The sequence below is a fragment of the Camelus dromedarius genome, chromosome 16, assembly GCF_036321535.1.
Source record: "Camelus dromedarius isolate mCamDro1 chromosome 16, mCamDro1.pat, whole genome shotgun sequence".
Classification (NCBI taxonomy): Eukaryota; Metazoa; Chordata; class Mammalia; order Artiodactyla; family Camelidae; genus Camelus; species Camelus dromedarius.
Genome location: NC_087451.1, coordinates 50,048,873 through 50,076,409, shown reverse-complemented (window position 1 = coordinate 50,076,409; position 27,537 = coordinate 50,048,873). Strand labels below are relative to the sequence as shown.

The window sequence follows — 27,537 nt, the reverse complement described above, 5'->3', positions numbered from 1 at the left end:
TGAATTAATCTTTCATAAGGTGTGAGATTTAGGTCCATGTTTATTTCTTTTGGCAAGTGGGCGTCCAAATGTTCTGAGTTATCCAAATGTCCTGTCCAAGTTACCCTTTTTCCACTGAACTGCCTTTGCATCTTTGCGAAAAACCAGTTGTTCATGTTTCTGTGGGACTGTATCTGACTCTCCGTTCTTTTCCCACTGACCTGTGTTTTTATCCCTTTGATAATTATATTATCTTCATTACTGTAGCTTTATAGTAAAAAAAAAAAAAAAATCAGCTACTGTGAGTCTTCCAACTTTGTTCTTTTTTTCATATTGTTTGGCTTTTCTAGTTCCTGTGCCTCTCCATATGCATTTTAGAATCGGCTTGTTAATATCTACAAAAAATTCTGGGACTTTTGTTGGGACTGCATTAAATCTATAGGTCAATTGAGGAAAAATTGACAATATTGAGTTTCTCAACCCACAAACACATTATTTCTCTTCATTTATTTAGATTTCTTTTGTTTCTCTCATCGGCATTTTCATCTGATTTCTTTCTTTGGCATTTCGTACTTTTCAGCCTACAGGTCTGCACATATTTTGTTAGATTTTTATCTAAGTATTTTTAGTTTTGAAGCTGGTGCAGATGGTTTTGTTTTCAGGTTTCTGTTTCCAGTTTTTCATTGCTGGTATATAGAAATCAATATATTCTTGTCTGTTCGCTTTGTTTTTTCGGTGACCTTGCCAAACCCACTTACTAGTTCTGAGAGCTGTTTTGTAAATCCCTTGGGACTTTCTACATAGACGATCATGTAATCTGAAAACAGAGTCATTTGTTTTGTCCCTTTCCATCTGTATACTTTCTAATTTACTTACACCTGCCTCAGTGCACTGGCTGGGGCTTCCAGTAGGAGGTTACACGGCAGCAGTAACAGTAGAAGTCCTTGCACTGCTCTCGATCTTTGGGGGAAGCATTCAGTCTCTCACCACTATGTGTGATGTTAGCTGTGGCGTTTTTGTAGATGTTATTTATCAGGTTGAATTCTCTTCTAATCCTGGTTTGCTGAGAGATTTATATCATGAATGGATGCTGAATTTTGTCAAATGCTTTTTCTGCATCAGTTGATATGATCATGTGGCTTTCTTTTTTATTCTATTGCTGTGATGGATTACATTGGTTGCTTTTTTTTTAATACAAAACTAGCTATGCATTTCTTAGATTAACTCTCCTTGGTCTTGATGTATTATTGTTTTTGTATATTTTTGGATTGGATTTGCTGATACATTGTTGGCCATCCTGAATACATCCATGTTCATGAAGGATATTGGATATTGGTTTGTGGCTTTCTTTTCTTGTACTGCCTTTGTCTGTTTTTGGTATCAGAACAATGCTCGTAAAATGAGTTATAAAGTATTCTCTTCTATTTTCTAGAAGAGATATGGAGAGTTGGCGCTATTTCTTTTTTAAATATTTGGTAATAACCTATAATGAAAAAGAATATATATATGTAACTGAATCCCTATGCTATGTACCAGAAACTAACACAATATTGTAAATCAACTATACTTCAATTAAGTGTGTGTGTGTGTGTGTGTGTGTGTTTGGTAGAATTTACCAGTGCAATTATCTGAGCCTGGAGTTTTCTTTTTTGAAAGGTTTTTAACTACAAATTTAATTTCTTTGATAGAGTAGTATTCAGGTTATCTATTACTTTTTGGGTGAGTTTTGGTAATTTGTGGCTTTCAAGGAATTGTTTGGTTTCATCTAAGTTGTTGAATTTATGTATAAAGTTGTTGAAAATATTCCTTTATTATCCTTTTAATGTCTATGTGGTCTGTAGTAATAGCCCCTCTTCCACTCCTGATATGGGTAATTAGGTCTTCTCTCTTTTACTCTTTCAGACTAGAGGTGTAGCAAATTTATTTGTCTTTTGAAAGAACCTGCTCTCTGTTTCATTGATTTTACTGTCTTGTTTTTCTGTTTTCAGTTTCATTCATTTTCGTTCTCATTATTTCCTTCCATCTGTGTGTTTCATGGAACTTGATAAAGATTAATGTCATCAGAGTGACTGACTAAAACCATTACAAAGTGTATTTTTAAGCTCCTCTTTTTGAAAACCATCCTAATAGTTTTCCACGCTTTGTCTCTCTGCAGTTGACTGGTCTGAGCGTCTCCAATGGAAAGGACCAGCTTGTGGTGTTCCATACCAAAGACAACAAAGACCTCATTGTCTGCCTCTTCAGCAAACAGCCAACCCACGAGAGTCGAATTGGAGAACTGGTTGGAGTCCTGGTGAATCATTTCAAGAGGTAAAGTTTGGTTTTTATAACTAAGACAAGTTTAAAATATATGAACTCTTTCCATCGTTATTCTCACTGAACTTGTTTTGTGCCAATTTTAGTATATTGAGTTGTTTTCCTTCTCAAGGACAACTTTTAAGTCATCTGTTTCACAGAAGACAAAATTAGTATCCAGGCTTAGCCTCAAGATTAGGAAAGATCCTCTGCTTTCCCAGCCTCCAGCTGAACCAACAACGAGAGTTTTCCCTAATGGTGATTTCTTCACCGCCAACCCCAATGTCATTAAATCCAAAAGACAGAAAACTTACTTTACATCCTTATTGTCACAGCTTCTCATGTACCCCAAATACAGTCAGTTAGAGTATCAACTAGGAATATAAACAAATTAGAAGGCAGGCCTAGGATGGCATGTAGGTCCACGAAGAGTAAAGGAATTCTGAAGAGGCAGTAACCTCTGCAGAAACCCATGGGGTCGTGATGGAATGTGGCATTGTCTGAGAACTTCATGGGAAACCTAGATGCTGCCTGGGTGGTTGTGTACGTCTGTGTAGTGAATGGTGATATGAGAAATATAAACGGAGCAGATCCTGATGGTGATGGGGACCAGTGAGTGGGTCATTTTAAGGTGGGGAGTGATTTTTGTCTGGCTACTTACTGGAGTCATTTTAAAGATGGTGTTTTTCTTCCCAAAGAAGGTCATGGAGTATTTGGAGCTGGGTGTTTCTCTGGCTCCAAAGTCAGATGTTCTTCCCACTTCTTCCCCTTATGACATACTGTCACCCCCCACCACCACCACCCTGAGGCCAGGAGGGGACTGCTCTTCCAAACTCAGGGACTGAGAAATGAGCCCAATGTCCAGTTCCTTTTCTTCCTAAAAGACATTTCCTAAATTTCCAAGAGTCATCTAGTATTCCTTATTAGTATTGGGGTTTTTTCCTTTAAATTTTGATATGGCTTTTCTCTTCACAAAAGCGTATTTAGAATCTGATGTCCAAATGTCTAATTCTTCTGTGTTCATGATGGCTGATAAATGTATGGAGTATAATTTTAGCAGTGAGCTGCGTAGGCCATTTATTTTGTGTTAAAACCATATTGTAGATCAAAACAGATCTTTAAATAGCTTATATAATTAAATGCTTTTAAATGCTATAAGCAGAATGATGTTTAGTGGTCATCCGGTGGGGGAAAAAATAAGAATCTAACTAAGGAATTACCAAAAAATAATAATAAACATAAAGGCCTTTGAAAAAGTGCCTTCCATCTGCCAAACATAAAGCTAAGAGAAATACTGAAGAGTTTAGAATGGAAGGGAAAGACATGGAGAAGGCATCTCTACTATTAAGTCTGCAACTCGGATAAGCAGGTCTCTTTTCCTCCTAATATTTACTTATAGCAAAGTATGGCTAATCAGGGGTTTCAATTACCTTGAATTTGGATGCCTATACTAATAGTTTTTCCCTGGGAAGTTGAAGTATTTTTTTCTCCATCTGTGTCCTTGTTTAGCAAATTCCAGCCTCTGTTAAACGCCTCTACAAGTGGGGGAGATAAGTGAATTTGTTCTTAGAATCCATCAGTTGCTTTTTTTTCCTAGCCTCTGTGTTCTGAGATACATTTCTATCTCTAATATCTGTAAGACTTTCAAGTGTCTTTAAAAATTTATAAACGGAAGGAAGAGAAGAAGGCTGTCGAGATGGTGGGGTTTTGGGGGTTTTTTAAGTGGTTTTTTGGGTTTTTTTGGGGGGGTTGTTTTTTTTTTTTCAGTTTTTTCTTGATTACCCTATCCTGTGTCCTTAATCCTGTGAGTTAAAAAGTCATGTTCAAGCAAGAGGGAAAAAAAAAATCCTTCCTGTCTGCCCGAGAAATTTCCGGCTTGGAATTTGGACTTAGGGCTGTAGTCCTCAACTTGCTGTTGACTTCTTGAGAAAAGATTAATTTGATTTTTCCCTAGCTATTTTCCTTTGTTGTCAAGTACAGTATCATTGGTGTGACTTTGAAAATCATACTGTATTCTACAAGCATAACAATGTGTCACATAGTCTTATGTGTCCCTGGGTTAATTTTGTAAATCCAAAGGTGATAAGGATTTAACTGGGCCAGTTCTTCATCTTTCAGATGATTTCCCTAAAGTACATTCTGAAGAGTTCTCTAGTTAGAAGTTGGGAGGAAAGGGCTCAAAATAACAAAATATACTGTTGATAGACTGGATTTGAACAGGAGTCATTGCTTGAAAAATTATAGAGATGATTAGGACTTAAAGTCCGTGAACAAAGTTCTGGCCAAGTTGCAGAGAGAAGAGGGAGAGGTAAATAATTTGGCAGGGGAAGGAGGGCGTGGAAAAAAGAGTATCTCATTTTATTAGGCCAGGACAACACTATAACCAAAGCAAAGAAGGATAGCACAAGAAAAGAAAATTACAGTCCAGTCCCACTTTGTTGCAGAGAGTTCTTTTTAATTCTAAATAAAATGCCCCAAACTGGATCCAAGAGTGTTTTAAAAGAATAATGCATCATAACCCTTGAGGCTGTGCCCTAAGAATACAAGAGTGGTTATCCATTAGAAAGGTCTGTTAACCTATTCACCGAATGCTTCTTAAGACAAAAGTACTGTTTGATAAAATTGAATATTCATTACACCTAATAAATAACATACAAACAAAATGAATAAATCTTCAGTGAAATAGGAATAGGAACAAATATGAAGCAGACCTCCAGCTGCCGACCATGATCACGTGAGCAAAGACGGTTACAGGGTTACCACCCGGAGCGCCTGCAGCCTGAGGAGACGTGTGAGTCATGCCGACTCCAGTGCACGGAGGGTGAAGAGGAAGGACACAGTCGGCTGAGGGGAGAAGTGGCCTTGGGCAGAGGATGCTGCAGTTTGGAGAGAGGATGAGAGGAGTTCAGCAACCTGAGCCAAAACCCTAGGACAACCCCAGCATGATAATGTCACCTCTTCAGGGGCCACACTTCAGCCAACAGCTGCCCCCACTCACAGCAAATCATAAACCAAAAAGAAATCAGCAAGAGAACTGTGCACTGGCAATACAAAAGTCAGCAAAGGAAATAAAGAAAGGCAAATGAAGAAAAAAAGGACAGGGGCGGGACTAGCCTTACCCTACCCTCCTGCCTGAAGCAGCAACAACAACACAAAGACGGAACCTGTGAAACAACCGTTTTCAAGACCCTGGACGTCAGGCAGTGAAGAGCGATGACCCCTGAGAGGTGAAAATCTACCAGGGCAAGCCCTGCAGCCATCCTAGCACCCTGCCTTGGGAGAGCTCCAGGCCATGGTGCACGCAGGGGAAAGCCAGCAGGAGCACAGAGACTCCCTGAGTCTGGGAGATGGAGACAAGAGTCTGGGGGAGACCAGGGCAGCTACAGTTTGCAGGACAGAGTACCAGGGAGGAGAGGCGTGCACAGAGCGAGAACGCTTGAGATCTGGGTAGGATCCCCCTCAAGTCCCGCCTAGTGAGTCTTAAAATCAAGAGCCAAAAGGATCAAAACACTACCAAGTGATTTAACTGTGTCCTAGAACAGAACTCATGAATATGTATAGCAGTACAAAAAAATCCACCCCCCTCCCAAGGTGAAATTCACAGTGTCTGACGTCCCATCAAAGATTACCAGGCATACAGACAGGCAGGAAAGTGCAGTCCAGCATGAGGGGAAGCGATCATCATCCGACTAAAACCAACCCAGAGCGGACAAAGGGCTTAGAATCAGCAGACACAGACATGAAAACCGTCATTACAGCTAAATTCAGGTGTTCGGAAGTTAGCTAGAGACGTGGAATATATAAAAACAGACCCGAATCAAGCTTCTAGATGAAAAATGTTTGAAATAATCATAATTCAAAATGAAAACAAAAAAGATAAAGCTTATGGGTTTCTCCTCTACGTAATGAACTTCTCAAGACCATCATCCCTCACAGACTGAAGCCAGCCCTTTCCTGGCACTTCCTTCCATCCTAATCCGAAACGAAACCCAGCAAAGTATAAATTATTTCTCTAACTAAATATGAATAAGTTTCTCTCACTTCCTTCAGTCTTTATGCAACCTGGACCCATTATTTCTGCCTCTGCAAGAACTCACCCACACATTTCACATTTTCTAGAACATTTGAAGGCAGCCTTTTAATGAAGTCTATTCCAAAGGGTGACATTTAGATTATTTAACAACCAGCATGGCTCAAGCACAGACCATTGAGAACTGACACCCTCCAGAAACACCTGATCCTGCCGTACCAGCAAGTCCTGGCTACCTTCCACACACCTGAATTGCACCAAAGGAGAAAGGGAGGGGCCCCGAAGTTGGATGTTTCAGAGATGCTGGTGAAGATAGACAGGTTTCTTCACTGCAGTACTTCTCAGAGCTTTTAATATGCTTTGTTCATTTTAAATACACACAATTAAAAAATTATAAGGACATATATGTGTGTGTGTGTGTGTGCGTGTGTATATATCTCTTTCATGCGCGCACACACACACACAGTATTATGTACATTATAGACTATATCCAGAAAGACATTCGGGAAATGGGAAAGGATGTCTCTGGAGAGGAGAGATGGGTACTGGGAGAAAGAGGTAGGAGGGAGGTTTTATTTATTTTTCACTCTACACCTTTGACAACAGGTATATGTACTACTTACCTAGAAATTTTTTTTTCTTTTAAATAAATAAATGGCAGCTGGTTTCTAGGTGTATTATAGGTGGTTCTGAGTTCATGGTTATTCTCCTTTCCTGTTTAGAGAAGTAGAAAAGAACAAAAGAGCCTTCTGAGTGAATCATCTCTCTCAGGGCACTGAGTAGGGTGAAGTAAAACCTCTTGGAGAACCGCCGTTCGGTGGGGTCCCGTTGTGTAGGTCACAAGAAGCTGCGGTGAGGTTGCTTCATCTGTGCTTGTTGCCCCAATGGCTCCCCCCGGCCAGGCTGCTCGACCTTCAGTGTGTAGCTCACGCTCAGCGGTGACTACCTGCTGGTGGTGAGCCTTTCTGCCCGCTGGTAAACAGATGGCCTCCCGCTGGCCGCCCCAGCTACGGAGTCACCAGGAACTCCGCACTGTTAAGCTGTCAGAGGACCCTTGTGCCCTAAGCAGCTGCCCCTGCGTTTGCCCGTCTGGTTGCTGGGAACCTCAGGACAACCCCAGTCTCAGGCACAGAAACTTCCTATCTTTCTCGTTCTCTTTCTGTGGATGAAAGCCAGAAGTCGGTGCCGTCTGCTGCTTGTTTTTCATAAGGAGTCTCTTTAATATCTGCTCGATTAAAGGAGCACCGTTACTGAATTTAACTGAACACCTGACCTGCTTCTCTGTTGTAGTTTGTTTGTGTTCTTTTTTAACTCACACTAAAACTATCGGTGGAGCCAGAGTAATAAGCAGGCCGCTGGTTGTGGCCCAGGTACTGCAGGGGCCAGGGGAGATGGGGCCTCCTGCCCGGAGGGGGAGGAAGTGGAGGAGTGAGGCCACCTGGCAGAGCCTCTGCCCCTCCCCGTCCGGCAGTGCCTTAACGCCCTGCTCCTCTGCCTGGAACCCAGGTGCAGGTTTTCCTGGCTCTTACTCTGCAGCCCCCAGCTGCTTTCCTTGAATGCATGGCTGCTGATCGTAATAGTTAATATTCCAACTAAAAATATACAAGTAAAATAAAGATAGTTGAAAATAATGCAGGTAGACAACTACATTTGTCCCTCAGAATCCAAGGGGGGTTGGCTCAAGGACCCGCCGGCAGAAAATCCTCAGAAGCTCAAGAGCAGAAGTCAGCCCTCTGTCTCCAAAGTTCTGTATCCACGGATTCAACCAGTCGTGGATCATGTGGTACTGTAGTATTTACTGGAAAAAAAAAATCCATGTATAAGTAGACCCACCCAGTTCAAAACAGTATTGTTCAGGGATCAACTGTATAGAAAACTGGTTGATTAAATTATGGTCCATCTACTTAATGGAGTATTAGAGCCATTTAAAAGGATAATTATTGAAGTCATCTCATTTGTGGTGACAGAAAAGAACAATTCGAGGTCTTCTGCTTTCCAATAGAGATACACACAGAAACCCAGGAAGAGATGGCAGCTTTCCTTAGGACTGGCAACTAGAAGTGTTGCTCAGCCAGAGGCCCACTGAGAGGGACACGGGACATCCTTCACCCCTGCTCACGTGTCACCTCCCCACGCCTTCCCTGACCGTCCTATAAAGAATACCGGTTCCTCCGCCCCAGTACTGGCTGACCCCTACCCTGCTTGGTTTTCCCGCATGGCTTTCCTCTGCATCTGACGCTGTGTCTTCAGTTATTTACTTATTGTATATATTCCAACTAGACTATAAGCCCCATGTGAGCAGGGACATTGTTTCTGTTGTTCACGGCAGTTTCCCTCGTGTTCAGAACATTTCTGGCACTCGGAAAACTCCCAAGCAGATACATGTTGAAGATGGAGGGCTGGCTGTGGGCCCTTCCCCGCTGATGTGTGTGTCTTGTCCACCAGAGAATGGTAACTTAGTCCTCCTTCTGTAGGAGGGAAAGGAAGAACTCTGTGACAGTTCCTTTCCCTTTGTGAATACCTCTCCTCTTGTACCGATCGGAGGATTGCACCTGTAAGTAGTGCAGCACATCTGGGGACAGGAGTGAAAAGGTATTTCAAGACACTGAATCAGCCACTAAAAGAACTCTGGGCTGGAAGAGCCATGGGTATGTTGTATGCTGGGGGTTACAGCTTTTCATTTACTTTTTTTTTTTTTTTAGCAACTTAAGAACTAGAAATAATTTCAAACTCTCCTTGTCAGTAGGCTGGCAAGGAAGCAAAATCTAGGGATTCCTGCTCAGATCTGCAGCTTCATAATAAGTAAAAGACTTCAAAACCACATCTAGAGGCTGTGTACAAAAGCCAGCTCTCCAGCTTAAAAGCTGAGAAGTGGATTCTAACTATAAACAAGTGGACTATTAGAAGGGCCCCAGAAGATCTATATGCCCCTTTTCTGCAAGGACACCAGAACTGAACAGATGTCTCCTTAGTTATGAGACCTATAAAGAAAGCCAGTAGCAGTGAGGAAGGTGCAGACCATAGACTTAAAAGAAAAAGAAAAGCATATTTCTGAAAAGGATTATAACAGAAATTTCACATTCTAGAAACTGTATTCTGAAAGAAATTCAAGAAAGTTTGGATTCTGCATAAACAGACCAAAGATTACATGACAGTCCGTGATGGGAGGGGCCTGGCTGAGAAAGAAAAATGTTCAATTATTTGAATGAAGTAAGAAAAGATACTATAAGAATTTAAATCAACTTTAAATGTAGAAATGATACAATGGGTATTGCAGAAAAGAAAATTGATGCAAGAGAAAAGTGTAAGAAGGTCTCTTGGCGTACAGAGAAAGATAATAACAAGGAAGTTGAAAGATATAGAAGACAGAGAACATAAAGTTTACATTCAAATAATAGGTGTACAAGGAAAAGAGAACTACACTGAGCAAAAGTAAGACTGTTTCATTGATTCTAATAAATACTTTTTTTAATGTTAGTATCCCTGAAATTGGGATGTGACTTACAATTACTGGATTCTTACAGCGATAATGGGCAACACCTTATCTTTCTTGGCGATACACAAAATAAGGGTACGTCTTACAAAGAAGGTATCGTATATGCAGTAAATGTGTTAGTTCAAAACATACTAGAAGAGACTCGTTCTGTGTCAGAGTAATGAGATGGGCACCACATGGCTTAGGGACCTGCCCCAATCGCAGTCACTTTGACCAGAGAAGTGAATCTTCTCCAAATCTGGAAGTCTCCCACAAGACCAGGGGACCATTAGAAGAGCATTTTTTGGAAGAGGGCAAGCCAGAGCTGGGTGGGAGTGTTTGGAGGTGAAGCGTATGAGGCCTACATTCCACAAAAGAAGCAGAAAGTGATGGCAGGCAGAAAACACAGATATTATAGCATCATCACTAATTATGAAGACACATAAACCATATAGAAGTCCATCAGAATAAACGTGGTTCAACATAGTATGGTATTTCCATACAAAGAAACAGCATTTGCCATGAAAAACAACGACAGTCTTTCTGTATCAGGGCAGCACCTGCCCTGAGATCACCTGGAGGTGCTTCTTCAAAGGGCAGGTCCTCAGGCCCCACCCCAGGCCTTCTAAACCCCAATCTCCAGGAATCTACCTCCTTAGTAAACTACCCTAGTGATTCCCACTGGTTTCAAGAACTGACACAGAAGATTACCAGGATGAGCACATGATGATTTTACATGGCCATTTTGCTGAAGCCATTGTGACAAAAGTAGCATTAAAAAAAAATCAAACCATTAAAACTTCATGTTTTAAAATTATTATTACCAAGTAAGGTGCAAAATACTGTTCTAAGCAATGGTTTTTAACTACCCTAAGAAGTTTGCAGGGAGGACCTGTCTGCCCATTTCCCAACAGGACACCCCACCTGCGATAGCAGACTTCCATGGAATGAACTTAACCTGTTTATATTTAGCCATACCCGTCTGCTGTGCACAAAAGAACACAGGGAGGAGTCTTAAAAGCTTTTCAGTGTGACTAAGCCAGGACCAAAATCAAACAGCATTAAGGTGTCACAGCTGTTGTGGCCTGTGAGTGATCTCCCGACTTCCCATTTCTCTCGCTCTGAGCTGTGCCCGTCTGCCCTGAGAAGCGGCTGCCCCTGGACAAAGCCCCCTCAGAGGATGTGCAGGGGTGCACGGTCATCCTCAGCTTTACCTGCTCTTATGGTGGAGATTTGCTGGGGATTTTTTGTGCAGATCAAAGATACTTATTTGCTTTATGACATGTGCACACCTTTGCCTTTCATGTTGAAAGAGGGAAACCAGAAGTGCTGGAAAACTGATCATCTTTTCAGCATCTCCACAGGGACATCTTGTACTTTTACAGTAATCCTGTTATTTTTTTAGAAGGCCCATCGCACTGAATATTAACATAAATAAGTATTGTATGTTAAAATGGTGATCTTCCCGTGACGTGTTCATTCACTGAATGATGAGTGAATAATCCCCTGGTTTGTGTTATCTGTTGGACTCTTGTTTTCCTGAATTGTCAGATACTACTTTTTAGCTCAGTGGATTTTTTAAAAGCTTTCTTCATGTGTTTATTTCAAGTCTTATCAGCTGGACAGGAAGCATAATGTATTTAACCAAGTATTTTATCTGAAACAAACACTGTTATATTTTCATACCATCATTCGGCCTGTATTCTCTGAGCACCCACTGCAGATCTGGCTAAGGGTGGTGGGAGGGTTACAAAGATGGATCATTGGGTCCTTTTCCTCAAACAGCTCTTAATCTCATGGGGAAGATGGAACACGCCGTCCATTTCCTGATAAACGTGCCACGATGGGGCCATGGGCAGAGGACCGGGCCACGGAAGCAAGGGGGGCGAACTAGTTCCCTTTGCCTGTGAGAGTCCAGAAAGCCCTGATAAGAGCAGGTGATCGTCGAGCTGGGTCTTCACGGATGGCTGGCATTTTATCAGTTGGGAATGGGGCAAGATTTTCCCCAGAGAAGGGAGCAGAATATGCAAAAGCTTGGTGGAGGGAAGTAGCTGAAGTAGGAGCCTATGAGACCCCATGCCAGTGAACTTGAACTTTATCATATAGGTTATGGGGAGAAAGCAAGTATAAAAATATACAGCTGCCCAGTGAGACGAAGCCTGGTGACACATACTTCCATCCTAGAGATGCTCAGGAATGCAAAATAATTGTCCACCTCAGGGCAATGGGAACTTGAGGACATTAGTTGACATATAATACTTCTGTAGCCCCCAGATGCCAAAAAAGAATGAATTGGATGGAGAAAGAGCTAGCAAGGTAGAGGTTAGAAAGGCAAGTTGCAACTCTTAGTAATAAAACCAGAAATCAAAAGACCTCAAAGGAGTAAGAACTATAACAAAATTCCTTAGCCTTTGTAACTTTTCTGTTGTTTGTGATTTTTGGCTACCCAAAATGTATAGTTGTTAGCAGTAAAAAATCTCTAATAAGATGGGAAGAACCTAGATTTGTGCCTTCAGGGACAGCAAGGAAGTAAGAGATTAAAGAAGCTTTATTGTACCGTATAGTGGTTTTTAAGGGAGAGAAGATTCTCCAGGGGTGGAGTGAATGATGGTAGTACTGAATACGGGAGGAGGAGCTTGAGTGTGGGAACACTTGTTGTTTGGCCCGTCCGGCAGCCCCTTCTTCTGGACCCTCCCTCCCCTCTGTCATTTATCTCCATGGTTCCCCCAAGGCACCACATCCTTACATCCTCTGACTCCCTGGAAGAGGTGGGTGGTGCAGGGCTGGCTCCTGACCCACACTGCACCACTTTTCCCTTCCTCAAGATTAGTGGGCTTCAGACCAGAAAAGCCTTCCAGGTCATTGCCTCTCCAGATATTTGGGAGTCGGAGTGACCACATTTCCCAAAGTGGAGAAGGCTGGTCTCAGGGAGAAGGGCATAGCTGACCCACAGAGAAGCAGAGACAGCGGTGAGGCAGACTCTGAAGCTCCCGGTCCCTGCATCTGCCTAACTCTGGGGCCAGCCTCCATGTGGCCTTCACATCGTATGACCTTGTTTGATGCTAAGATCTTGTATGATCTGATACAGGCTGATGTGTCAAAAATCAGTCCACCAGCATGCATGTGGCTGACAGGACTGTACTGTATGTACACTTGGAAATTGTTTGGGGGGAGTAGTTGGGGGGTGTTCTCAGTATTTTAAAAATAGATTTTTAAAAAACCAATTCCCCAGAAGTCAATTTGCCAAATGACCGATTCTCTGAATTTGCAAGAATTTGCCAAGTTACCAAAAACTGGTTTCAAGGAATATCCTTCTTGAGTATGTTCCTTGTAACAGCACTTTAAGGCATGGTCAGGTTGAAGAATGCCGGAGCTCGTGAATTGGCTTAATCTTTTTGTGAATTTTAGCAGAAAAATGGACTTCACTCAGTTTGCACGTGTGTTGTTTGGAGTTTATTTAGAATGGCTAAAGAAGGGTGTCCTTTTATGAGATACTTCCAAAGAACTAGCAAGCACGTGGGTGTTTTACATAAGCACTGTACTCTTAAGAGCCTCAAAAGTCCATGCAGCCATTCCCAAACAGCAGTGCCAAGTATCACGGTTTGACTGCCACAGAGAGGCAGCCTGCATTTCAGGTCATCCAGACCCAAGCCTTTCCTAGAAACTGGCACCAACCACTTTCCACACAAGCAATTGTCAGAATCCATTTAGCATTTCCTTATGGGAAATCCAGTTTATACTAAATTTTCAAATCCTCCTTCAGTTATTTTCCATCTGGTATTTGGTATTCTTCCATCAAATCTGCCCAAACGACTAATACATCTAGTTTACCAAACTTACCAACTTACCAAAAATTTGTTCCTTTCGACTCTTTATAAAGTTTACAGCAATTCGGTTAGAGGAGATGGCAGCTAATAGCTTTTGAGAATTTCCATGCAGTTTAGTTGATCCGTTTTCCTAACAAGAGTTTAAGGAGTAGTCCCTTTGTTTCTGGCGCTGCTGTTGCAGCCGGATGTACCAGAACAGAGGAAGAGAGAAAGGAAAAGAGGAGAGAGTGTGCCCAGGACATCTGAGTGCCCATCCCACAGAGGAGGGAGGCTGAGATGCAGAGAGAGGGAAAGACTGAGGGGCAAAGGGGACAGGCTGGAAGGCAAGGGAGAGCCTGACCACCCAAGAACCCTAAACGTCCAGCCAATCTATCCAATAAAAACTGGACAAATAAAAACTGGTTTTGTTAAATATGCAACTTTGGTAAATTCGGCAAATTCATTGTTCAGCAGATTGATCTTTGGTGAATTCACCATTTGGTAGATCACTTTTCCTCAGTGAATTATCCTAGTTCATAACAAGTTCCCCTAGCTTGAGCTAATAGGAATCAGGTTTCTGTCCTTGCATCCAAGAGAGTCCTAACCGAACGCGCTGAAGTCCTGCAAAAGTCAGCAGTTGTGATACACTGGTACCTACTGGTAAATAATACAGTGGATGTTGTTTGATCCTGGTAAAACATATAGTTGATCCTTCATTGCCAACATTTAGTATTTCTCTTAAAATACTTCATGAACCTACCTCTAAACTCTTACTGGAGTCTCTTTAGCAGATTCAGGTGTCTCCATTTTGTAAATATTGGGGTGTTAAACTCCTCTCTAGGTATTAGAGACATTCTTTTATAAATTGACATTGTGAGGTTGTATTTTATCCAGTTTAACTTTGCTGATTTTGTAACTGAGCTTTAAAAAAAACGCTTGAGAATCTGCCAGTTGTTGGTTGTAGTTTTTTCCTCATCTCTGGGCATCAAAATTGAAGACATCAGTGATCTGGAATTCTTAATTGCTATGTTAGTGTCTACATTGCCAGACAGATGTAATTCCATTTTTTTCTCCTCCATCCAGAGACATATCCTTGTCTCTGTGTTTTTAAGTCTTCCCAGCATTATCTTAATTTTTCCTCAGGGGTGAAATAAAAAAAAAAACTAATACACAGTTGAAATGAAAATAGTAGATTGTTGAGTCTGTTGGAAGCAAATAGGTTTTGTAATGACAAATGAGGCAGGTCCAAGGATAGTTAAACTTGAGACAGCAAGCAGGTCTCAAAAAAAATACAGAAAACGTTGAGTGTTAACCCAGGACTAAACCCTCTAAAATAAAATAAGCTCAAGAAAGGGAGCCTTCCCCTTACACATGAGATCTCTACAGTTTCATGTAACAAACAGGGGAGGAAGATAAAGAAACCAATGTGGTTGAACCTAAGGCCACCTGAGCTCAGATAGAAGAAAACCAGGGGAAAGACAGAAGGAAGGTTGTCACCACCGTGATTCAGAATGTCAGTTTCCTGTAGAAATATTGTCAGGAAGACTGACGTCACAGCTGAGCTGAGACTCGGGGGAAATAATAACAGATAGGAAGGAGGGGCAGTGCTTGGTTGAACAAGGATGGGAAACCAGTATCGTATGAATAGAAGGTGTTTTCATTTCACCCGTCGAGGAAGACGTTTTTGAAACTAAGAACAAGCATTAGGGGAAGTAAAGCCCAACTAGGAAAAAGAAGACAACTGGATGCTGTATTAGTTCAAACCTCCAAGCCAGGCAGCCCGCATCCTGAGATGCTGAGGACGTTCAGTAGGAGCCCCTGCCCGCTGGCAGGGATCTTTGAGCAGCCACGGGGAATGGAGACGGCGCCCCAAACTGAACAGGAAAGTCTTCCTGGTTTGCAAATGCGAACAGAGATCCAAAAATGACCCTTCTTGTTGAACCTGACAGAATTTTTCAGCAAAATTCTAAAATCAGCAGTTATATTTTCTAAGTACTGCATGGGGGGCGGGGTGGGGAAGAGCAACAGAAGTCAGCAAAGTTCCGTGAGAAGACGTCGTGAGAGCTCAGCTTTCAATGGTTCCCCTCAGACAGTGGCTTGGATAAAAGACCTACTGGCCGAGTTTGCAGGTCACACAAACCCAGGAAGGATGACTTGTATTTCGGATGACAGAGTCGGGATTCGGGAGATGTGGACAGGCTAGAATAAGGAATGACATAAATGTAGAGTTCTGCCTTTGGGTTCAAAATGTCGTTTGCATACGTGTGGCCCAGGGAAGCCTCTGCGGGGGCCTTGGGATCCCGGGACTCTGTCTGTGATTCTCTCAGGCACGTGCAGCACTGGGGTGCAGGTGAGAAACTTACCGCTAGAAAGGGGAGTGAGAGATCCTTCTTTCACGTTAAGTTAGAACCGTTTTCATCCCTGAATGTTCAGAGGGCCGGGGGCATGGTGTTTTCCAGAGCTTAGGACATGAAATAGTGTCAGGAAACTCTTAACGTTTTGCTCGGTTTCCACATGGCATGCATCCCTGGTCCGACCCTCTGTAGGTGCCAGGCTTCTCCGTGTGAAGGGGAAAGGTTTGTTTTGTTGAATTCAAAGCCCCTCCTCCATCCTTTCTTAAAAAGGTATCAGCAGTTACTTCCTTTAGCTTCTCTTTGGCGCAAAGAAAAATTGTTCCAAGCCCCCTTTTCTTCATATTTGAGACCAAAAGAAAGAGCCAACATGACATTTACAGAGGTTTGGGTTTTTTTTTTTTTTTAAAGGTTTTTGCATTTAATATTTTATTTTTGGCCTTTTTCTTGTCTAAAAATATATGGAATATCATATTTTCTATAATTGTCATTATTTATAACCAGAAAAAAAAATTTAAAAATTATGAGATGATTTCAGAATATCTTTTCTTCCAGAAACAAAGCAACAAATAGCCAGCAAATCTCCATGAAATTTTCATAGTGGAAAAAAATCAGCTTGATCCATGTATCCATCCTTGGTGAGGTAGAATCATTACTAAGTGAAGCAGGGCTGTACATCCTGGCCTTAGAGAGAAAGATGCCAAGCCTAGAGATAGCAAAGGAAATGAAAGGAATTTGTTTGAGGATATGAGGAGAAAAGAAATTTTGGTATCAAATCGAATAAGAAAGCAGCCTTACAGCACTAGATGACTCAGTGAGCTCCTTGTCAGAAAACAGGAATCAAGGAACAGTTTGTAGAGGATATTATATTGCTTTCTAACCGAGACAAATGGAAAAAAACCCAAGCTCTGCCTAGCTAAATTATGCCATTCAAAATCAGTAATTTCTGGCTTTCCACATCTGAGGTTTCTTTGATGCATGGCAATACTTGGCATTCTCTGTTCAGCATATGCATTGAATTAACAGACCTGGGAGAAATGAGTATTTGACAGGAAACAGACAGTGTGGCTTCTGGTCCTGACTCCCACCACCAGCTCTCTGTAAGCCCTTGAGCAGGTCAGCCTTTTTTAATCAAGATTAAAAGTCTCCACCAAATGTGTTCATTCATTCATCTACACATATATTTATATATATACACACACACACACACACACACATATATATATATACACACACACACACATATACACACATTATATATATAATATTTTATACACACACACACACACACATATTTCTCTTTTTTTTAATGGAGGTACTGGGGGTCGAACCCAGGACCTCTTTCATGCTAACTATTTGCTCTACCACTGAGCTATACCCTCCTCCCTAAAAAAATATGTATTTCTATTTGCCTGATAGAAGAAGTTCAGGAGGTGTTTCATGACAGTGTGACTATTCTTAACACTACTGAACTGTACACGTACAAATGGTTAAGATGGTAAAAATAAAATAGAAGTCAGTGTTGGCTAGTGAGCACCATCGTAATGGGGAGAGGAGAGTGTTTCTTGAGGCTCGATCATATATCACTCCTTGTCCCAGGTATCTCCTGCCATCAGGGAGCGCGCGGTCTGTCAAAGCAGATGACTACATAACGCAGAATAGGCTTATGAGAACAGAAAGAAAGTGGCTTAACTCGCAGAGGTCAGAGTGCACCTTAACACCAGAGTGAGAGAGGGGGAATGTTCTGGGGAAACTTCATCGAAGAGAAGTGGTGTCTGTACCAGGCTTCACAGATCGCTAAAGTTTCAAAAGTAGCCCTTCCACTTCTAGCCAAGACGGGGTAGCAAGGAGGAGATTTATCCTCTTACCTGATGCAACCAAAACACAGACAAAATAGATGAAACAGTAGTTTCTGAAACACTGGGTATCAGAGACAGAAAACAAATGAACAAATGAGGTGAGCCCTGCAGTTGCCCCAGCTTCCTGCTTGGAGGGAATGTCCAGGCCATGGTGCAGGGAGCGGGGACCATAGTGGAGCCTGGGAGCTTGTAGACTAAGGCCACTAAAGTTTACGGGACACGGGTAACCGGAGAGAGCTGCACAGACAGAGAACTCTGGAGATGTGCAGGGTCCCTTAATTAAGTATTCATCTGAGTACTGATCAGCACATGTTGTTAGGAGACCACCTGCGGACAGACAACCAAAAAGACGAGAGGTGACCAGGCCTGGCACTCACAGAGAGTGAGGGGTAGGTAGGGGAAGTTCCCAGCAGGCAGGCTGGAAAACCTCGTAATTCACGGGGCATTTAAGTACAGTGCTCAAAAGGTTAGCTTCAGCAGTGGGGGATAATTGGCCCTAGACTGAGCACTGCTCTGGGTTCCTCTGACAGATTTTTAAAAAGACCCGAAAGGATCAAATTATTTCCAAGGAACTTAATTGAAACCCAGAAAAGATTCAAGAATATTTATAGGAATACAGAGTTATCCGCCACTCAAGTAGGTAAAATTCGCAATGTCTGGCATTCAGTCAAAAATTAACCAGCCTGCAGAGAAACAGGAAAATACAACCCATTATGAGAAGCAAAATCGATTAAACCCAACCCAGAACTGCCACAGTTGTTAGAAATAGCCAACAGAGACAATAAAGTAGTTATCATCACTGTATTACAACAAACAGGTAGAAACGTGGAAGGTATCCAGAAAGACCCAAGCCAGACTTCCAGACGTGAAAACCACATCTGTCATGAACATACACTGGGTGGGATTAATAGCATATTAGATGCTGCAGAAATAAAGATTAGTGAACTTGAAGACATACCAACAGGAACTATCCAAAATGAAGGACACAGAAGAAAACAGGTTCTTGAAAAAGGAACAGATCATCAGTGAACTGTGGGACCACTTCAGGTGCTCTCCTAGATGGATGAATGAAGTCCCCAACCAAAGGGGGAAGACAGAAAAAATACTTATAGAAATGATGTCTGAAAACTTTCCAGATTTAATGAAAACCTTATAAATCCACAGCTCCTAGAAGTTACACTGAAAAAAAAAAAAATCATGAAGAAAACTACACTAAGGCATATCACAATCCAGTTGCTCAAAAGCAGTGATAAAAATGAAATCTAAAAGGCAGCCAGAGGGAAAAGACACGTTATACACAAAGGAATGAAGGTGAGGCTGTGTGGCTGGTCTCTCGCCGGTTAACAATGAGAGAGAGAAAGCAGAGGAGCAACATCTTTAAACTACTGAAGGGAAACACTGTCAGCATGTCATTCTATGCCAAGCGACAATAGCTTTCAAAAACACAGGTGAATTAAAGACATTTCAGACACACAAAGGCTGAAACAGTGCATTACCAGTGGATTCTCAGTACGAGAAACATTCAAGAAAGTCCTTCAGGCAGAAGAAATAAATATACCAGATGGAAATACAGATCTCCACAAATGAATAAAAAGCAATAGAAATAACAGCTACGTGCGTAAATGTATCAGCTTCTTTCCTTGTTAGTTCAATCTTTTTAAAAAGCACATGTTTACAGAATAACAGTAACAAAGTAGCACAGGTCAGTTAATAAATAGACCGTAACCAGCCTAACTGTTCACACCCCTCGTAAGAGAGTTTCAAAAAATATGAAGCAAAAACCGATAGAACTACAGGGAGAAATGGACAGGTCTGCAATCATGGTTGGAAATTCGATTACCCCTCTCTCAGTAATTGGTGGAGCAAGTCAACAGAAAGTAAGTAAGTGTATAGAAGACCTGAGTCATGCTACCAACTCAATTGACCGAATTAACATTTAGGGAACATCCTACCTAACTGCATCAGAGTACACGCTCTCTCCAGGTGCGTGTTTGCCACGATAGACCGTGTTCTGGGCCGTGACATAAGGCACAAGTGATGTAAAGGATTCAACATCCCTGCCATAATGAAATTAAATTGGAAATCAGTCATAAGAAGATCTCTGAAAAAAATCCCCAAATAACTAGAAGCTAAATAACACACTTCAAAGTAACCCATGGGTCAAAGAAGTAATTAAAATGAAGAATAGAAAGTATTTTGAACTGCACGAAGGTGAAAACACAATATAATCAGAATTTATGTAATGCTGCTCAAGCAATTCGTAGGTGGAAATTTATAGCATGAAGTGCCTAGAACAGAAAAGAAGAGAGGTCTCAAATCAGTGAGGTCAGCCTCCACTTTGAGAAACTAGAAAAATAAGAGCAAGTTAAACCAAAATGGGAAAAAGAAAACAATAATGATCAAAGCTGAAATGAATGAAACAGAAAATGGAAAAACAGTAGCAAATATCAATGAGACCAAAATAAAATGGATAAGCATCCAGTCAGTTGAGGAGGGAAAACAGAAGACACAAGGTATCAATATCAGGGTGAGAGAGGTGATATCTGTACAGATTCTGTAGATACAATTAAAAAAGATAACAAGGGGATGTTGTCATTTACATTTTATGCCAATAAACTTGATGGCTTAGATGAAATGGGCAAATTCCTTAAACGACACCGACTGCCAAAGCTCACCCAAGATGAAAGAAGTAACTAGAATCATTCTAGGTCTGTTAAAGAAAGTGAGCTAGTAGTTAAAACCTTCCCACAAAGAAAACTCCAAGTCCAGGTGGCTTCACTGATAAATTCTATATATTTAAGGGAAATAATACCATTTCTATGCAAACTCTTCCAGAATATTGAAAAGGAGATACTTCGCAACACAGTCTAGGAGGCTAGCCTTTCCATGATACCAAAACCAGACAAAAATATTACAAGAAAACTACAGATCAATATCCATTGGGGACAATCATGTAAAAAATCTGAGCAAAATTTAGTATATCCACTTCTGCAGTATATAGGAAAGGAAATAACAGTATATAGCATTATACAGAAGGAAAAAGCTGTATACAGAAGGAAAATTCGAGGCCAACAATATATAAAATGAGTAATACATTATGACCAAGGAAGACTTGTCTCAGACATGCAAGGTTGGTTTAACATTCAAAAATCAATGTATGTAATGCATCATATGAATAAACTAAAAAGAAAAACCATATGATGTTTCAGAAGACGCAGAAAAAGCATTTGACAGAATCCAACATTCATTTCTGATAAAAACTCTCAGCAGACCAACAGTAGAAGTAACCTCCTCACTCTGTTAAAGGACATCTGTGGAAAATCTAAAACTCACCTCGTAGCTAATGGTGCAAGGCTGAATGCCCGACCCCCAAGACAGGATCCAGCACTGTTGGATCATTTCTGGATAGTTAACATTGTCCATTTTGGATAATTGTATTCATTGGATAATTAGTACTGTCACTTTATCTTGTCACTTTGGGAAACAGTTTGGCAGGTTTTTTTTTTTAAGAGTTAACCATACCTCCCCTCCCAGGAATTTACCAAAGGGCATGAGAGCGTATAGCCACATAAAGACCCACATACAGATGTTCATGGCAGCTTTATTTGTAACAAATCCTGGGAACAACCCAAATGTCCGTGAAGAGGTGAACGGATAAGCAGACGGTGGTATCCATACAGCAGACTCCTACTGAGCAATAAAAAGAATGGCATGGATGCACACTACCACATGGCTGAAGCCCACCTGGAAAATGTACACACTGTATGACTCCATTTATATAAAACTCTAAAAAATGCAAATTAGTCTATAATAACAAGAAGCAGATCAGGGGTTGTCTGGGAAAGGAGAGTGGATGGGGAGAGACAAGAAGCAGAGTTCACAAAGGAGGACAAGGAAACTGGGGAGGTGGTGGATGTTTTGAGCACGACGACGCTTTCACAGGTACACGCACCGCTCGAAACTTTTCACGTCGTACACTTTGAATGTGTGGAGCTGATCAGATGTCAGTGATGCCACAATGAAGCTGTTAGTAAGCTTGGAACTGGACCCTAGAGTCTAGGGAAGGAGGGCCAGGTGAGACGGGTGAGATGCGTCTGGGGTAGGAAAAACAGCATGAACAAAGCCACAGAAGGGATATTTGCAAATACACGGTCCCTGTTCTGAAAACAGTGGGAAGCAGTCCGGTGTGGCAAGTTCAGAGGCTGTGCAGAGGGAGTGGCAAGAAATACTAGAAAGGTATGTAGGTATGACCAGACGGTCGAGGAGCTTAAAGGCAATGTCTTGAGTTTGAAGATAGGCCAAAGCAGGAGGAAGTCACCACGGAGGACATGGAGAGTGGGAAGGGGGACCAGATGGGAACCCTAGGCAGATCCTGTGCTGAAAGAAAGGGAGGGAGGTCAGAAAGGCTGGAGACTTGGGGGAAATATCTCTTGGAAAGAAGAAGAGAACAGTGTGGTCAAATGCCTCCGCATAAAAGGAGGTTAAGACCTGGAAAAGCCCCTTTGACCTGGTGGCCTTAGAATGTGCTTTTATTTAAGTATTGGAAGGTGAAGGCCAAATTGCAAAAAAAGAAAAAAAAATTTTAAAAGATTGAGTGGAAGTATATCCCAATCTTTAAAATGTTAGCTTATCTCTTTCTATTCTAAATTCTATGACTCTACACTAGAAAGTTTAATTTTTTTGTGCTGGAACAGTTCAGGAAAACCAGCTGCACGTGCCCGTTCTGTAAGGGAGAACCTGCAGGGCCAGGCGTAGACGTGTTCTAAACCTGACCAGCCGGTGCTGATTCCCAGGTGAGCTAGGTTCTGAAGCCGGCTTTCTGCTGCTGGGGGGAAGCAGTAATTCTGCAGTCAGGAAATAGTGGGTGATCCTGGGAAGATCAGGGTACAATTTTCAAACCTGGTACACCTAGGAATGCTGATACCCCATCTGCCATGGGACTCCCTATTATCTAATAATGGCAATTGATTGGACCTCTCAAATGGGTTGAAAAAAGAAGTTAAGACCACAAACAAAAGGAAATATTTTTACCAAGTAACTTATTTTATGTACATGAGGTTGCAAAGCCATATTCTGCTACCTTTTTATATACAGTTTCTGCTGATCATTTCTTAATGTTTTATAAACCCAAGCGTTCTAATAGCTACCTCCAGGGTCTCTTTGAAACTTGTTTATGAATCTTAAAAGTCATCCCATCTGTTGGATTCTTACCTAAGCACTATTTTCCGCTGTCACTAGTGGAAGCTAAATCATATTCACTGTTTTGTGACTAGACTGTGAATCCTTGGTAAATAAACTCAGCATTGTTAGTTAAATGATGGCCATCTGTTCAGAAGAGCAGAACTCAAACCTGAAAGTATACCTTTAGCAAAAGGAAAGGTGTAAAAATAAACATCTAAGCACCTGACAAACTTTGATTAATTGTTAGATACTACACATTATTCCTGTTCTCAGTCACTCCTCCGTTGTAGAAGGGAGGCCGTCATAAATCAAAGCTGATGTTTATCAGATTGAGAAGATATGAATATTAACTCACAGAAGCACATTTCTTAGCACATGGTCTGCCGTCATCACATTTAGTCCAGGTCGGAGGTTCTGCTTTCCGGAGCAGTGTGTCAGGTGCTTGTGGTATGTATTCCAGAATTTTCCTTGGAGTTTTGTACTGTTTAGAAAACTTCTTCACCTTCATTTTATAAAAGATTAGAGTTAGACAGTCACAATTGTCCTCAGAGAGCCTTGGCAGGTGACTCTAAATGCAGATTCCAAAATGTGCTGTCCTTTGTTGCTTCCATCGTGGATGGAGGCATAAGAAAGTCAGGAGACCTGCAGGTTCGTTTAAATTAAAACCTTATGGTTTAAAAACTTAACATCAGTTGTAGTGCTTAGAACCTAAATAGCAAATAGGGCAGGGTGGCAAGCTTGCCAGTCTGCAGGGCTCTTTGTCTTGCACATTTGGGAAAATAGATTTTTTGACACGCTCCCCTTCCTTCTCCCTGACTCACCCCTGATCTACCTAGCAATGAGCTAAATTTATTGCAGTTTTGTTCTCAGATTCTATTAGTGGATTGCCTTTAGTAGGTAAAAAGGAATAAAATAGAAGGCTTTTTGAGGTTTTGAGGTTCCTGTCTGCCTCATTTCTGCACCTCTGCCGTTGTCAGATCCCTCAGATGAGGGCATTGATTGACCACAAACCAAAACGAAAAGATGCTCCCTCGATGATAAGCATAATACGAACGTAGCTTTTAAGAAGTCCTGTCTTCTTTTCCATTGCTGTGGGATGTGAACACCATGGATTGGTGGCTACTAGAGGTAGGTGAGCTGCAAATCGTCTTGGGAATTCTGGAGCCTATAAGATGAATTTATCCCTGACCCTCAATCCAGCTATGATTTCCCTGAAGAGTGATCATCCAGGCACACTCCAAAGAAAGAAACGGGAATCCTGAAAAGACAGACAATGGATGGAAAACAGAGTTAGGAGAAGCCCTCCCAGGGGGAACAGTGAGTGAAGGTCACGGCGTGAGATGGGAAGAGGGAGCCTGCTGAGCTCAGTGCGTCCAGTGGGACTGAAATAATAAGATCAACATGCACAAGTCACCCAGGAAAGCCCCTTCGCTAGTTGTGTACTGTCACGCCACACACAGAACTGATGTTGTTGAAGCAAACGACGTGTATTATAAACATAAAACTTAGAATAAAACCTCGTTTATGTCTGTTTTACTCATTCAGGATTTTTCATCAGTAAGTAAAAGGATGCAAAAGAAGGCAAATGTGAGACTTTGTAGCTTGAGACTTCTGCCTAACGATTTTTTAATGGACTGAGCTATAGAGACAAGGTCGGTCAAAGGTGACAGGGGTGGAGCTGCAGGAAGCACGGAGGACATTTGACCAAAAGGAGCCTCAGATTTAGAAACTTGTTAATTATTTCAGTCTTACTATAGAATACTTTTGTAATGCTTAGTATTGTGTGAAACAGTATAATCTTTTGATGAAAAATTCTGAATTTTTTCATCAAAATGAATGCTTTAAGTTTGATATCTTTAATAACTTTCTATTGCTTTTATTCATAAAAATAAAAGTAATAACCAGTTCTTTAGGGCCCACTGTTATGTCCATTTATTTGCATGCATTATCTTTAATTTAATCATTAGAGTCACTCTGCTGCAAGGTAGACATTCTTAGCCCCATTTTACCCGTGAAAAAACAGGTTCAGAGCATTTAAATGATTTGCCCGGGGTCACGTAGCTAATAAGTAGCAGAGTCAGAGTCAAACCTAAGTTCTCTGATTCCAAGACCCGTGATCTCTGAAAGCGCGTGTCTGTGCGTGAAGAGCAGGAGCCTGACTCGCCCGGCGGGCACGGGCGTGTTGACTCTGAGACACTTCCGCACCTTGCAGGGCTTTGCTTTTATCTCCTGGGCCTGTCGAGTGAGCCCCCACTCAGAATGCCAGGCCTTCTGTAGGCAAGCCAGATGCCAGAGACACAGCCGTAAGCGAGATGCTCTTCCTTCCCGCGCCGACTTTACAAATAGATAACAAAAAGCCACCACGGTTGTGCTGAGAACCACGAGGATGAACCAAGGGGTGCTGTGAGTAAGAGGTTGCTTAAAACCCTCAGGAAAAGGCTTGTAGGAAAGTGTTTAGCCTGCTGCAGAGAAGGATTTGTGGAGAACTGCCTATCTGGAAGAAACAGAATTGACTTTCTTGACTCAGCATGCTATAATTCAACCTAATTCAGGTAATTTACATTAGCCAGCTTGACAGAACTTGGTCTTGTATGCATCCACCCGAGTCGTCTTTGCCAGCACGGATACAATTGTTCGCTTTGTCTACTGTAAACGTCTTTTTCAGGAAGTCTGAGTTGGGAGGTTATCCCTAAGAGTACGTACGTACATGAATTCTCTTCACTTACACCAGCTGCAAAAAGGCAATGGAAAATTGCCTTCAAGCACCGAGAGGAAAGTATTGTCAACCTAGAATTCTTTACCCAGCCAAAGTATTAATCAAGTGTGAAGTTAAAAAACCAAAACAAATGAACAAGAGGGAAAAACACGGTCAGACAGGCACGGGGTCTCCACACGCCCTTTCATAGGAAATTTTCCGAGGCTGTATTCCAGCAAACTAAGGTAATAAAACAAGAAAGAGGAAGACATGAGAGCCAAGAGGTAGTAGTTCCAAGTCAGGAAGGGAATAAAGCCGGAGTGGCCGCTGCGGTTTAGACTTGGTGAGGCATCCGTCCAGATCAGAGGGAGAAAACGGCGGGCTTCAGTGTGGTCCCTGGGGGAAGGGGGAACTCACAGGGCTCTGTTCTATCCTTAAAACGTGAGACCATGGAGAGAAAAGGCAATTATACATTCCAAGGGAAAAGAACATTCAAGAGAGGATATATTTGGGGACATTGCTTAAGTAGTGAATAATAATTACATGGTTGCAGTAATAAAACACTGTGGGATTTCCAACTTTTGGAATTAGTCTTAGTCAAAGCAACTGCTAAGCATAGAAGCCTTAGCAATGTTACAGAACACTGAGTTGATAATAGCCAATATTTTTTGTAATGCCTTCTGTGTTCCAGGCACTGTCCTAGATGAAGGGGGTACAGGCAGTGAACAAAAGAGCTCTCAGCGCTCACATTCTAGAAAGGGGAGGAAAGCAGTAAACACATACAGATAAGTAAGGTCATGTCTAGAGGAGCATGAGGACAAACAGAATAACAGGAGCGCGCATAGGTGGGGATCGGAGGCTGCTTTTGCTCATGTGGAAGACGTTTTGAAAGGAGTGACGCTTCAGGGAGGATTTGAACGATGAGAAGCAGACCTGGGGTGTTACCAAGCAGAAGAGCAAAGGCCCTGACATAGGAGTTAGCTTGTGACGGTCCAAAGATGAAGGTCAGCCTTGCTGGAGCAGAGTGGGTAAGAGCATGGATGTTAGAGGGGGCCCGGGCCGGATCACTGGAGCTCTTATGGGCAGTGGTGAGGCGGTTGCAGTGAGAGACTGCTTCTTAGCGAGAGGAGTCATGTGGTGGGATCTGATGCTGTCTCGGGTCGCTGTGGCTGTTTTGTAGAGGAGAGACTAGCGAGGTAAGAGCAGCCGGTCCTGGAGACAGAAGGTGGCGTGGAGATGGTGAGAAGGTGTTTTGGAGGCAGAGATGACAGGACTTGTGTGGGGCGAACGGGAAGGACAGGATTCCTTTCTGGCTGGAGCACATGATGGAGTAACACTGACTGAGAGTGAGATACTTGGGACAGGAGCACCTTTTGGAGGTAGAATCAAGAGCTTATGGTTGATGTCACAGAAGAAGTATCCTCACCCTGAGGATGTGGAAGGACAGTTGGGAGGGAAGCAGATGTGCTAAGAGGGTAGAGATGCTGATAGCCTCACCTGATACAGGGAGGCAATAAAAATACAGGTTTTTTTCCTTTTTTAGGTTTTTTACCTTTTTTTTTTTTTCCAGTTTGCTTGGGGAGTAATTAGCTTTATTTATTTGTTTGGCTTGTTTGTTTGTTTGTTTTGATAGAGGTACTAGGGATTGAACCTAGGACCTCGTGCATGCTAAGCACACGCTCTCCCACTGAGCTATACCCTGCCCCCCCCCCAAAATACAGTTTCTTGTTGCTGGAACAAAACCAAAGATATATATATTATTTAATGTAATAAAGATAGTCCAAAATGATTATAACTCGATTGACTGAGTTATAGATGAGGGGGAGAGAGGAGGTTATTAGTGACACAAATGCAGATCTGACATAA

At 42.0% G+C, this 27,537-nt stretch overlaps 1 protein-coding gene across 2 annotated transcripts in view; it reads left to right on the top strand.

Moving 5' to 3' along the window:
• MYO1D (myosin ID) overlaps positions 1-27,537 on the top strand; it is a 304,073-nt gene that overhangs the window by 217,771 nt on the left and 58,765 nt on the right. For both annotated transcript variants that reach the window (XM_031468289.2, XM_064495922.1), the window contains exon 21: positions 2,135-2,289. In XM_031468289.2, the coding sequence (XP_031324149.2) occupies positions 2,135-2,289 (155 nt within the window). The remainder of the gene's footprint in view (positions 1-2,134; positions 2,290-27,537) is intronic.